This window comes from Spodoptera frugiperda, chromosome 29, assembly GCF_023101765.2.
Source record: "Spodoptera frugiperda isolate SF20-4 chromosome 29, AGI-APGP_CSIRO_Sfru_2.0, whole genome shotgun sequence".
NCBI lineage: Eukaryota > Metazoa > Arthropoda > Insecta > Lepidoptera > Noctuidae > Spodoptera > Spodoptera frugiperda.
The window spans coordinates 8,991,635-9,006,147 of NC_064240.1; the positions used below are offsets into that span (position 1 = coordinate 8,991,635).

At 35.0% G+C, this 14,513-nt stretch overlaps 1 protein-coding gene across 3 annotated transcripts in view; it reads right to left on the reverse strand.

Annotated features, from left to right (window-relative positions):
* Positions 1-176: 176 nt before the first annotated feature.
* The window catches only part of LOC118268461 (zinc finger and SCAN domain-containing protein 10-like), a 53,294-nt gene continuing 38,957 nt past the window's right edge, over positions 177-14,513 (reverse strand). For all 3 annotated transcript variants that reach the window (XM_035582966.2, XM_050706581.1, XM_050706582.1), the window contains exon 7: positions 177-7,594. In XM_035582966.2, the coding sequence (XP_035438859.2) occupies positions 6,431-7,594 (1,164 nt within the window). In that variant the 3' untranslated portion in view covers positions 177-6,430. The remainder of the gene's footprint in view (positions 7,595-14,513) is intronic.

The following is a 14,513-nucleotide window of genomic DNA, read 5'->3' on the forward strand; positions in this document are numbered from 1 at the left end:
GCATGAGACTCAAAACATAACTGGTGGAAAGTGGGTGTTACATTGTATATTGCCTTTGTCTACCTCTTCTGGGATTTGACGGCAAGTGTTATATTATATGTTATGTTATAGACGTCCTTAATTAAATAGGGAAAGGTAATAAAATAATACTAAAGAACACAAATAAAAGACCTTCGATTAATGAAACAAATATATTTCATTATGAAATTAATTACCAACAAATCCATTTTCAACACGTTTTCAAACCATTTTCAATATGATAGGGAAATGTGCCTTTTTTATAAGTGCCAAATATTCATTTAATATGCTTTACAAGTGCAGCTTCTGCTAATGTGAATGAGATCATTGCAATATTTAACAACATAAAGCGGGCGACATGACGCGACGCGGCGCGGCACGACACGGCGCGACTAGTCACCCAACACAACACCAGAAACCACACTTGCACCGCTAAAAATTTTACGCCTAATGGTAACACTACAACACACATATTTATTGCACATTTAGAAATTTCGTAAAGTGTTTTTGTCTTTTTTTTACTTATTTTTAGAGATCCAAGACATTTACTATAATTTTGCACATCGATATTAAAATGAAATAATATACACAATAGCATTTAAATTTAGACTGTAGTATAATACACATCCAAAATATGGAACTATGCCTAAGTTAGTTTGGACAATGGACAAGATATTATAAATTAAATGGACTATTTTATAGACGAATAGTCATATTGCAAAATAAAAATCTTGAAAACAAGTAATAGTTAATCACGATAAAAATATAAAACGATCTGTATAACAATAATAATTATCTGAAGTATACAAGTAAAAAAAATATATTATGTAACAGTATGTATGTACTATCAACTAGGTTTCGGATAAACTGACCCAAGATATAAATTAATCTGTCAACAAAAACCGTTCGTCGAAGGAATACATAGAATATTGACTTATAGAATATATTCACATCTAGTGCCCGCCAGTGGAACACGCTACAACATCTGGAAGTAATATCTCGAAAAGAAACCATTAAATACTTTCTTTGTCCGGCTCTTCTTACTTATCTCGTAAGAAAGTTATGTTATTATATACATACAATTTATTTTAATAAGGCCATAAAACAATTTACTCATAATATTCCAGTATCGCCTGAGAGCCAATACTTCTGACCAGCCAAAACCTAATGAAAATTTACTAACTAGCATTCTCTGCATTAAGTTTAAATACATTAACGATCTCGCCTTATTATGAAAGGTAATAAGACTTGGACGTATTTATAAGAAATAATTAATTAAAAAACCTACAATTGTTTAAAACTTGCACCGCCACGTCGATGGCATTTGGTCGACTTAAATCTCATAGAAATAAATTAAAAAGTGAAAGATACAAATATTAAAATTGTGGAATGGTTACACCATCGAAGTCTTACGAACACAATTCCTAACATTATGGATACTTTGGTTTCTAAGAGACACATTCGACCAACCACATGACACCTTTAAAATACTGGATAAAATAAATCCTTATGTAATTACCTAAACCAAATTATTGCTGATGTGGGTATATCATAGTGTAATGTGTCTATATTTATTAACTATGGAAGCTTCAATAAATAAAATGTCTCTGAAGAACAGTTTCTATCACATATCATTACACATTGTAGCACCACGCGTTTAATAGACCCATCTACATATGTCTACACTTACCTCTATTCATTGTTGTATATGGAGATGTATAAAAATCAATACATCTGAAAAATAATTTAAGATTGGTATATAAAAGATTCTGTATAATTATGTTTAAAAATTAAATAAACTCTCTTATTGTTTTATGTCGTAAGCTATTGAGACTGTGTTTTGGCTTGTTAAACATTTTTAAATCAACACCTATTTATTAATATTACTTATTGACTGTGAAACTTCTGGCCTACTTTACTTCTACCCGAAAATCAGTCTATCTACATTCGATCGTCGCGTCGTTGGCTGTTCTGGAGAGGCGGTGGTTGTACCGTCAACTCCTTCGTTGCTTCCTTGTAAAATAATATCACATGCGTTGCATTCCCGCACAACGTTCCTAGCTACTCGGTCCTACAAGTTGTCATTAGTTGCGTGTGGTGACAAGTGTCGCGAACGACGCAGCCTCGGGTTGGCTACTACGCTTTCTTGTAACAGACTCCCACAAATAAAGCTCGGTACAGACAGAGAGACGTGACCGCTTGCCTCGTATAAATAACTAAACCCACCAGATAACTCGGGCTACACAAGAACGTCACTATGTCATTATATTCTCCTATTGCAGTAACATGTAAAAACTTGTAATAAATAGTCGTTGTATCAGTATTTTGTAACCGTTATCCTATAGTATCTATTGCAACAATATGGTCAAATAATAAATATATAATGGAACAATTAGAAATTTGACACTACAATGCCATCAGTCGGTGAAAAGAATGAAACAAGACACACAATATTTAGTGGACGGAGATAATATATAAAACGTTTTAAAAAGTGTCAAAATTGTGCGTCACTGTAACACTGTGTAACACTGCACGTTCTTACATTATTCCACACTGGCGCAATCTTACTTGTCTATTCTCCCTTCATGGAAGTTCTCTTAAGATGAAGACTATTAAAAAGTAGTACAATAAATAATGCCCGTTAACCTCACAGTCGACGATAAAATAGGTATAATGAAAATGTTCAAAAATATTATATGCCCACTTCTTATACCAGAACTGAAGACATGGTACACCTTCAACTCATAATGGTAAAATGTTCTCGTTTGAAATTCTTTACAGTTCTTAAAGAAACGAAAAATCACTTAAATTCTAATTTATCACATTTGACCTGGTTAGCACATGCATATTTACATAACGTTTGCTGTGCTCACTATATTTTTAGAATCTGATTTAAAATTAAATTATCTAATATATATTAGAGTTAAAATGTATGTTACAAGAACAGATATAAAGAATACCACACCAATTTTAACACTACGAGAATTCAAAATAATGAACCACTCAAAGTAAGTACGACATCACGGAACATCGAACGACTTTATTTAAATTTAAACTGGCCATTGACACACAGCGGACATAGACACAATACTAACATTAAATACTTTGAGTGGTTTATGACCTTAAACCTATAAGACACTAAATTACACCACAACATCAAGTAACTACCGCTGATATACTTATAAAAACAGTCAACATCAATTTTGAATAATATTTTATATTTTAAATTTGAAGTAATGGCAAAATATCTACATTATACACAATGTGAATGCATTACATTGTTTTATTTTATAGAATTGTATAAACTCGTCGAGAGTGAATACGAAAACTGGCTGGGAAACACTATTGGATGGCAATGTTTTATAAAAATCGAGCTTTGTCAATAAAATGTATTAGTCGAGTCTCCGTATTCGCTCCTCTAGCAATTAGAGTATTCTGTAGTAAAAATAAAAATTCAGAGTATTGCTTCTCGTTTATACTAAAAGTTTTCGACTACCTATCTTATTTATTATATCCCTCTGGCAAAGTCACTATTATATTTTAATACGTTATTTAACTGTATCATGTATAACAATGAACAAATAAAACTATAAAAAAATCTTCACATTAAAAACCGGCTTATGTTAAAAGTACTAACTAAATCAATTATTCTATATTAAAATGTTTCGTTTAACATTTCCTGTACCTGATTATTTCGTTGCATTGACTTCTTATATAACAGTGGTATATATAGGCATTCTATGGACACTTCAACTGTTTACTAAGAGTTGGGAATATTCGCCCGCAGCTGTTTCAATAAAAATATTGTGATTATATGGTACAGATTCAACAGACAGCAAGTCAACCTACACTAAACTTCAAATTACTACAAGAGACTTTCGACTTTATTACAAAACAATAAAGTCGGAAAGTAATTTGACAAATTGGTGCAGGTTGACCTTCTGTCATCTGTATATAAACAGTATTTGACTTATCCTAGACTTAATTGACAGTATCATTATAGGCTCATTTCCAGACCGATTTATAAATGAATGATTTAACTATTTTTAAAGAATAAAGCTCTTAGTTGTACATTAATTAAAATATGAGGTGTTAATTATATTGAAATTGTTTAAAATATTTCTTCTGATTGTTGTTTTGAATCTGAATTAGTTTCAGAAACAAAGCAACTATCAAAATTGTCTTGTAAAACTTTAAAAGGAAATATATTACTTTTTGGAGGTGTACTACGTCAAATCGAATGTCACATATTCGAATATCGATTCTCAAGACGTCGAAAGTTAGTTTAATCGAGCGATCAAAGCGTTTTGTCTATATCGATATATCATATTCGATTATTCGATAAGGCATACTACACCCTTTTTTTAGATTTTATTTATAATACTAAATGAGTTTTATAGATAAAATCTGTGTTAAAATATTATAACTACGTATATATTTTAATAGGTATATGACGGGGGAAACTCTTTACGGTTAAAAGTCATCAATGTCTTGTGTAGAAAATACCATAAGACAGGCAGTTTAAAATTCATATTGATGTTGTATGAATAAATTATTAAAATATAGATAAAATTACAGGAAAAATAATTTTCTTGTATAATAAATAATCAACTCTTAGAAGTCATAAAATATCGATATAAATATATTGTAATTCTTTCTTTAATTAAGGACGCATTTCCTGACTACGGGCGAATGTTCCCAACTGAATAAAATCCATAGACATTATAATCTAACCTTTAGGCTCTTAGAATTCTGCAGCTGACTGAGCAATCAGTTTGGCTATTAGGTTCAATTTACATTGCAGCGAGACGAAACGAAAGTTGTATTGCAACGAAACTGTGCATGGGATAATGAGCTTTAAGTCATTACAATACAGTATTAAAGAGGTTTGAGCCAAAGATATTTAAGAGAGCTCTTGCTAATCTCACGCACTATCGGTGGAATATAATGTTGAACAGTTGTCATAAAGCTCAATATGCCTTGTACAACTTTCTTACATGCGCGTTTCCATTTCATTGTGTGCCAATGCAAATTGAACCTTATTACTATATATCATGTAACCGAATATCGCAGTGGTATTCTGTACTGTAACATCAAATCTAAAACAAAATGTGTACAAACAATTATTGACAATTAATTTATCTACTTCAGTGTTTACTTTTATGAGGTACATATTTTGGCACAGAGAGATTTCTTAAAACTATAGTTAATTAATACGTAGGTATATTAATTGTTAGATAACGTTATTTTAAATTACATAAAACATTTTTCGATGTTCTAAAACTTGTTTGACTGGTCTTAATCGTACGAATCACAGTTTTTGCATTCTCCTATTAACCTATCGTCACGACTACCAATTTTCTAGTTCCTCTTTAATGGAATGAGTTAGTTAAAAATCTTATTATACGTAGGCATACAAAAATATGGCAAAAGAAACTATGTTTAAGCTATTCAAACGCAAGATGGCGTGTCAAGTTGTTGCATGCCCTTGTTCCGAGCGACAACTGGTTCGCTGTTGTCACTGTTGTTGGACTGACACTGTCGGTAGCTTGACAAACAGAGGTGTGTAGTCAAATGCTCGTATTCATGCAAGCGGTGCTGCCTGGTCCCTCATCTTAAAACAAATGCGCTGCATCGCATAACTAAGTTACACAAAACGACTGCTAACCATATGACGACTCGATGAGAGACAAGAAAACTGATGCATTCATAATGCAAATCTCTTACGTTAATGGTTTCAAATGTGCACAAACTTATAAACAACTAATATTGCCCTGAACTGACCAATCAAAGTAGCAAGCAGTTTGTCCAAGCCATGTGTTTAACACAAAATATATTTGCAGCATAAACTAATAAGCCGTTATAATTATTATTGCTTCGCGGTGAACGCAAATAGTTACCATTCACTATTTATTTTCAGAGTTATTTTGAAAATTATGTCATAAATATACATAAACCACTCCAAAACGAAAAATAGTCCTGTAAAATTCTAATTAAACCTGCTTATCAATAATGTTGTAAAGTTTAAAAACGTTTTTAAAAAATATTCCCATTTACTGTTATAATATGACTCGGTCATTAACTATAGGGGCACAATGTAACTACCGACTCCATACAGCAGTCCATCGCGCGGCTAGTGTCGGCCCCTGGAATATGCACAGGGGCAGCGCACGACACCAACAATAATAAATTAAAATAATTCTCAATATCAAATAGTCGCAACTTCGTACGAAACCAGAACGCGCCAGCCTAAATGTGACCCGAGCGAGTCAGGATGAGACATCAGCCCCGACCATTTCATCCCGCAAACCCGGCACGATCACTCTGCATAGTTGATGGCAAACCGTATGGAGTTGAGTTATATTGTGCCAGAGGTATGCGAAGATCGAGAAAAGGACGGCGCGTTCGTAGATCAGCGTGTGTTGTGTACGTGCGTGGTGAGGTGCTTGGAGAGGTAGTCGGCGCGCGCGAAGCACTTGCCGCACGCCTCGCAGTGGTAGGGCCGCTCGCCCGTGTGGATGCGCAGGTGCCGCGTCAGGTCGCTCTTGCCGCCGAACGCGCGCCCGCAGAACAGGCACACGAACGGACGCTCGCCCGTGTGCTTCCGCACGTGCAGCTTCAGGTTCTCTTTAGACCTCACGCATTTTCCACAGAATGGGCAAGCGAACCTCCTCTCCCTGTCCCTCTGCCGGTCATCAGTTTGCATGAAACTCAGGATCCCTGAGTGCGAGCTCGAGCTCTCATGTTTGCTACTATCAGCTCGCGACTCGTTCTCTGAACTGTCTGCCATCGAGCTAATGCTGGCGAAAGATACAGGAATCCGCCTTTTTTCTTCAGAGGCAGTGTCATCGTCCCGTTTGGATTCACTTTCAGCGCCCGAGGTACGGCATTCTGTTGAATCATCTACAGTTACCACAGAATCTGTGGGCCCGTTTGAGTCGACGGTGCTGTCCTGTTCAGCATCCCGGACTACATCCTCGGCAGGTGACTTAGTAGCATCACTTCTGTTCTTTTTCTTCATGGAGAGATCCATTTCACCGCACTGTCCAATCAAAGCCTCATTAGTGCTGGAGACTTGATCGGCGCCTTCTGGTACGTCAGTGTTCTTCGTGTGCAGTCTCTCCAGCGTGTGGTTGAGACGATGCTTCTTAAAGGATTTAAGATAGCGGAACTGCATGCCGCAGACGTCGCACGTGAATAGTTTGTCGGCAGGTAGCCTAGCGCGATGGTTTTGTTCGCGATGTTTGACATAGGCGGAACGGTACCTGTAGCTCTGGCCGCACTGCTCGCAGACGAAGGGCTTGTCGTCACAGGGCGCCTGGGAGGCGTGCTGCAGGGCTGCGTGGCGCTCGAGCAGCCAGGCGGAGGGGAAGGAGGCGAGGCAGACCCCGCAGCGGCGCCGCTCGGAGTGCAGCAAGTGTCGGTTGTGGTACATCATGCAGTCGTCGCTGAGGTAGCGCCGCAGCCGACACGCCTGCAGGGCCAGCAGGGGCGACCACAGCGGCAGCGCGGTGGGGCTGCGCGCCGGGATCGGGCTCGGTATGCTCGGGGACACGCACGACATGTCCAGGCACATCTGGAATGCAACATGTAAACGTATTATAACAAATGATTACAAAACAGAGAGAAATTAAAGTTGAAAAATAAAACATGTTTTATACCTGAGTAAATCCACAATGCGGGGCGGAGACTTCAATAAAAGAATGGGTGTGTAATGATTGTAGAGCTTTTATTTGTCAAAATTGTATTTTTACAGCTATGATATGCTTATATTTGTTTCAAGAGTTACAATGATCAACAGCGATGGGTCTCTGTTAAGATTGTTGCAAAATTGACAAAACATTACACCGTTTGATCCTTGATCCGTTCTGATATACTGTAACACTTTTTCAACAAAACTGTACTGCTCTTTGTTACAACATTATGAACTATTAATAATGTTAAGGCAAAACAGATTTTCTCTAATCTAAAATGTCAACAATGTATGTTAAATAAAAGAGCTTCAGGGGAAAACAATTACCGCTTCAATGATAATGAAACGACAACTATATTAAGCTCTATAAATAAAGTGGACCTACGTTATTTGAACTTGTGCTGAACATATTCCGTACCAGCATAATATACGAACATTACACTATATCTAAAGAACTTCTATGACCAAAATGGAAACAGCAATGTAAAAATTTTCAATATTCTCTACGAAAACTGAAGCGTCTAAATCTAATCGTATATTATGCTAATACAAATATTAGTCACGAAAGTTTAACTCTAAATAATTTATAATAAACACATTATAATTATTAAAACAAATTGTACCGATATACAATAATTAATACACCTACAGGAACTTAGAAAAATTGCAATATAAGTTCTATATTTAGGTATGCCACTTAAATAAAATGGTAAGTTAAATAAACCAGTTCGCGCTGCAGCGACGTCTAGCTCGATCGTGGTGGACGAAACTTAACAATACTATCTAACACTATACAACACGTGTGTACGTCTGTACGTCGGTACGACTGTACGTAACATTGGTCATGAACATAATCTAGCACTGGCTGATCACATCACAAGATTGGAATGCGCTAGCTTGGAAACCACCGCCTCTACTCACGAGAACCGAACATAGACAGAAAGAGTACGCAAGTCACATATCATAACGCAACTTACAATTTTCACCATAAAAATTACAGTTTTTCTCTATCTGCTACATACTCTATGTTTAATCCGTGATTTGCAGCCTTTATATAAGTCTTGTATAGGCAAGAGGCACTCTAAATATAAAACTGTGGTCACAATTTATGATAATATAAAAATGAATCTACGTCGTATCTATTTCAACACATGAAATATTTCGTGCTAGTGTTTCCTTAAACGTTATCATGCTCTGTAGGTACTTAGAAAGATACCTACGTAAATTTAAAATATAGATATAATAAAGTTTATTATCAATATATATATAATATCATCATAATATATATAATTTATGTATATCATTTATTTGTGCTAACGGCGTGTGAACTCTGCGGGGACGTGGCAACAACTGGCAAATGTTAAAATTTGAATAACTGCACTTGGGGGTTGTATAACCTATTGTTCAAATACCTACTTTATATTTCACTAACAACATTCACCATCGCCTATATACACGTAAATACATACATCTATTTGAATATCATTACTTTAATAATAAATATTACCTCTGAAAGTTAGGAAACAAAATAGTATTTAAACTGCATTCTGTATTTATAAAAAACTATTTCGATAAAAACACGTACAAATTTGTTAATTCGCATCATTATTAACCATTTATTTATTGCTATTAAGTATTTCTGTAAATTGTAAATATTTAATCTTTCTTAAAATAAGAAGAGGAACATTAATCAAGGTTTCAATATTGCTATACAGTTTGGTAACGTTCGACTCTGATAAAACAAAAACGAGTGCAGCTTTTCAAATAGCAACATTCTGGTGATATTTTTTTATCATTTTTTTTTATTGAATTTTATTCATTTCTCATCTCTAGCTCCGGAAAGTAGCGCATCTACCAATCTATTTATCTAAAATGCATTTTATATACTGTGTGAGTGTTAACAATAGACCAACATTAATTGTTTACTTTCCCAAGTTATTTTCATAGTAAATTCGCTAAACTTTACACAGGAGTATTCGAAATTATGTATTCAATATCCAAACAATCATATCATCGTCAATTAATGTTTAAATTTACTTAAAACGATGAAGATATAAACCGTGGAAACTTCTATAAACAAGGCAATAATTGAAGAGAAACATTTATCAAGGTGGCCAAGTAAATTTAAACATTTATATATAAACCTCAGCGCTTAGTCGTACATAGAATTGACTGGTTCATGGAATGTAAATTATATTGGTAGTAATTTTTCAAATCACTTTGATCAATATAAAAGCACACATTCTCATCGACCGTGTTAATGAACAATCACATAATATTCGGAAACAAGTGAAACATTACCACGTGCTGCAAGAGCTTGCACTAACTCTACCACAATTGAATAACTAGTTATTTTAACATTCCATCCAAACGGAATAAACTTAGTTATAAACGATTTTGACATGCCCCGGTACTCAAGGGGAACACACTACACAATTTAGACATTTCTATATTAAATAGCTCATTATAATTTACCTAAATTTGTATCGGTGGCATTCGCTATAAAGTAACCAAGTTGACACTGGAATAATTTTGGAATGTTAGGCGTTCGCAATCCAAATATGTATACAGAGTTAAAATAAGTACTTTAGATACCAAAATTATATCAACCATAGCATACTGGCCTTAATTTCTACATGATGCCTAAACAACTTATAAATAGCAATGAGATCTGTCGCAGAATTTTTTGTTTCCTAATTTTAATCCATTCCCCAATAACTTGCTCTCTTCCAATTTAAATTTAACAAAATTTTTATGTTGCTACTTTTAATAAAATAATTCAAGTCGCAATTTTAACTTTAAGGCGCTAACCTTTAGGTTTATATTGTCATAAACAAAGGAATTTAAAACATTACATTTATGCGTTGAGATTTAAGATCTCAACTGGGTGGCCTAAAATCCTAAATATTTGAAATCACATCTTGAGATCGCATCATAAATTCCCAGATGTAATACCCTTACTTGTATTAGACATATATCACAGATCTTTTTCTATATTACCATAATACTTTCTTTTGAGAGAACCCAAAATTATGAATCACTAAATATCTAATTTACAATCAAAGAATATTTAAACGCCTACATTCGAAACGAAACGTTTAAGTATAAAGAATATTTTAATATCCTACTTTTAAATATATAAATTTAAAATTTTTATTATTTCTTAAATATTCGTGAAATTTATATTATTTCTTTATAAAAATGATATGTCCCATGACCGAAAGATTATGAAATGATTAGGCAGTTTAGTCTATCTACTAGTACACTACATAAACCGTTTAGGTCGATTAAGATAATGATATTATTTCTACCAAAAGTAGCATGCTCAAGCCAGAGTACCGAGGGCAGGTCAACAACTCTATATATGTATAAGTAATTTTCCATTGAACTTACAGACTATTATGAGCCAACATCCAATCAGTTCCAAATCAAAGCTTTAATTTCTCGGTTGTGATGTCGAACGGTGAAACTTTGTATAACAAACAAATATTTACTATAAATTCTGAGCCCGAAAAATAATGGCTATGTCTAAAATCGTATTCGAACAAAAATATGGTGGTGTTGAAAAATAATTAAATCTTACGATCAATAAAATATCCCTGTATTTGACTCTGTTGAATTTATTGAACACAGCGATTATCGTGTGGAGTTTCAAACTCTGGGCGTATGCGTTACGATCGAATATTGACGTGAATGTCTGATTACAATTTAACTAACGGAGAAAGGGATAAATTCAGACAAAATCTAAAGTGCGGTGCTCTGATAACAAACGTCGATACGCAGGGTTTGAAACTGTTGAATAATCATAAATCAATGTGGTTTGCAGTATGAAAATAGATAGAAAATTTGATATATATTTATATGTTTATACCATGCCTCTTACGTGGTGTGCGCCGAAGAAGTTTGTGAGTAACGGTCATTAAAATAAGGAGAGTCAACAGTGCGGGCACTCAGCAAGAGGCATAGTATTCGGACAGAACGGAAATAGCGCTTAAAGCTTTGATTCCCTTGATCACATCCACAACCCTCCCCGTGTATACCGAATACAGAACTACCGAAGCGTTTACATTCTAATAAATTTCCTAAAAATCCAATATTATCAAACTATATGTTATTTACATTTATATGTCATAATATTGCTTTTGAATTACCTCAGGGGAGCGTGCGTCGTACTTCGAAAGACATAAAATTAGTAAAAATCTCAAATCCCTAACTTCTTAATTGTTACCAACTATGTTGAGTGCAATCTTCGTATGGTCTCTAATAATTATAATTAAAGCACTCTTAATCAATCTTTAATTTTGTTTATAAAATCAACTCTGACAAGATACTACTATAATAAATATGCAAAGTCTCTAAAGATTATGCCAGCTCTAAATTAATATGATATTTTACAATTTCTTTATTAAATTTCGATAATTTACGAAATTGCAACCAATAAAAACGACGTCGTAAAAACATTTTTGTACAAGCAAATTATACTAAAAAGCATTTGTTATTATCTCAAGTTGGAAAGTAAAATTAAACGATTCATACTTCTCTAGCTAACTTTGGCTATGCCGTCTAATGACCCATCGTACAATGAGTTTACGTTCTACTATAAACTAAAGCATAAAGAAAGCACCTAACGTTCAAAACTCTTAAGAAAACGAAGCAAACAAAATTGGAACCGAAAATGTTCAAATAAATTTAACAAGTTATCAACTTTAGTGTCTCAATTATCTATTAGTGAAATATCAAATATTATTCATATCATTCAGATCACAGTTGCGGCGTTTTAATCACATTCTTAACTAATTACAACATATTGTCCTCCATTTGTTCATTCAACTATCACTTCTGCTCACCATTGACTATTTCCAATAATAGTTTGTATTAGTGGCTAATATATCGTGGAAGGTTAATTGTGCACTATGGGGGAGCCAAACTCATTGATGCGGGCTTTCTTCCTCCGTGTCGACGGGACTGGGCGAGAGAAACTTGCGAGCGTACTTTGGATAATGTGTCTTCTCGTGGGCTTTCAGGATAGTCGACCTCGAAAATGTCTTGCCGCAAAGTCCGCAACGAAACGGCCGTTCACCTGTAATACGTATCATAATACAGTTACTCATAAAACTCCTAAACATTATTAAAATAAATGAAGAAAAAATATTTATCAAAAATTACTGATCAAAAAAATGTAGCAAAAAATTTGCAATTATGAATTGAACTCTCATTTTACAGAATAAGTGTCTGTTCACTCTATTTATCTAGCCACTAAGACTTCTATCAAGATATCTAACAAAGTCTAATTACCAAAAAAATATAGATAAGAAAATTATAAGGAAATAGGAGAGAGCAATAGAAAATGTTGCTTACCTGTGTGAACTCTACAGTGATCCTTCATATGATGCCTTAATTTAAACGCCTTTCCACAGAATTCACACTTAAACGGCCGGTCGCCCGTGTGCACGGGTAAATGTGTTATTAACGATGACACGTCCGGGAAACTCTTCCCACAAAACTTGCATAGCACTACGTTGCCCGGCTCCACCGCTCCTATGTCCAACTCGATGGGAGACTCCTCTGCGTGCATACTCATGTAAGTGGGGTCACTGAACTGTCCTATCATGGGCAAGCCGAGAGGCCTGCCCAGCAGCGCGTCGCGGTACTTCAGCGTGTCAAGCGTATGCGTCGTCAGTATGTGCCTCGTCAGTTTGCTCTGGTGCGGGAACGCCGCCCCGCAGTGTATGCAAGGATACCCCCTCTCCCCTTCATCAATTCGCCCCCTACCGGACCCATCGTACTCCTGCAACCACAAAAAAGAACATCAACTTCTTTTTTCTTGTTCCATTTTACACGGACCAAACTGTGTGCAATATCTCTACCACTACTTTCTAAATTGAGATGCAGTCTCGGTATATTTTTAATTTCCACTATCTAATTAAGAAGTTGACGCTCATTTTTGCCCAAAAAATGTGCAGGAGTGACCCGGGAGCCGGCTACGCGTAATGCCTTGTTGTTTAGCAACGCGCACGCGTACTGAATCACAGATTCGTACAATAACGTATGCATGTAATATGGCCAAAATTTAAAATAAAAAAAACTGCCCAAAATATATATCAAACAAAATGAATGGATATAAAAATGATGGCCAACAAAATGAAGGTCAACTTCTTGACAGCAAGGCATAATACTCGATGTTGAAAGTAGCGCAGCATATCAAACAAGCATGCGTGTAACAAATCAATTTACACATAAAACACCAACAGCCAAATTAAACATTAGCTCTTAGAGGGCTTCTTCACTAGACCATGTTAGTCACTTTGTTTTGTGCCACCACTTACATCAGTAGGCATAGATACAACAACGATTTACCTACACACGCAACATCAATAAAGCAGCCACACAACACATTGAAATACTAAGTAACTTAGAATTTTGACAAGCACAAGATTACCATCTGAACATTAAATTAATTGGGCAAATATGCAAGTTTTATAAAGTTACTCTCAACCAGTAGGCACATAAAACACTAGCCTGCACGACTAGATACCGGCATTTATTTAAATAGTTATATATAAACATCAAATATGATTGTGGAAAAATAATGAATCATGCAAGACAACACAGATCTATCATAATATACAGAGACATTTATTACAAGCTACATACAAACACGCATGCAATATAATCTACAACACATTTAGGTACTATCAGCGAACGTCACATAATAAAATCACAGTGACTTTCACTAAAGTATACAAGAACACAATATAAAGTCTTAATTTATAACTGAGTACATAACGGACTTTGGGACCAA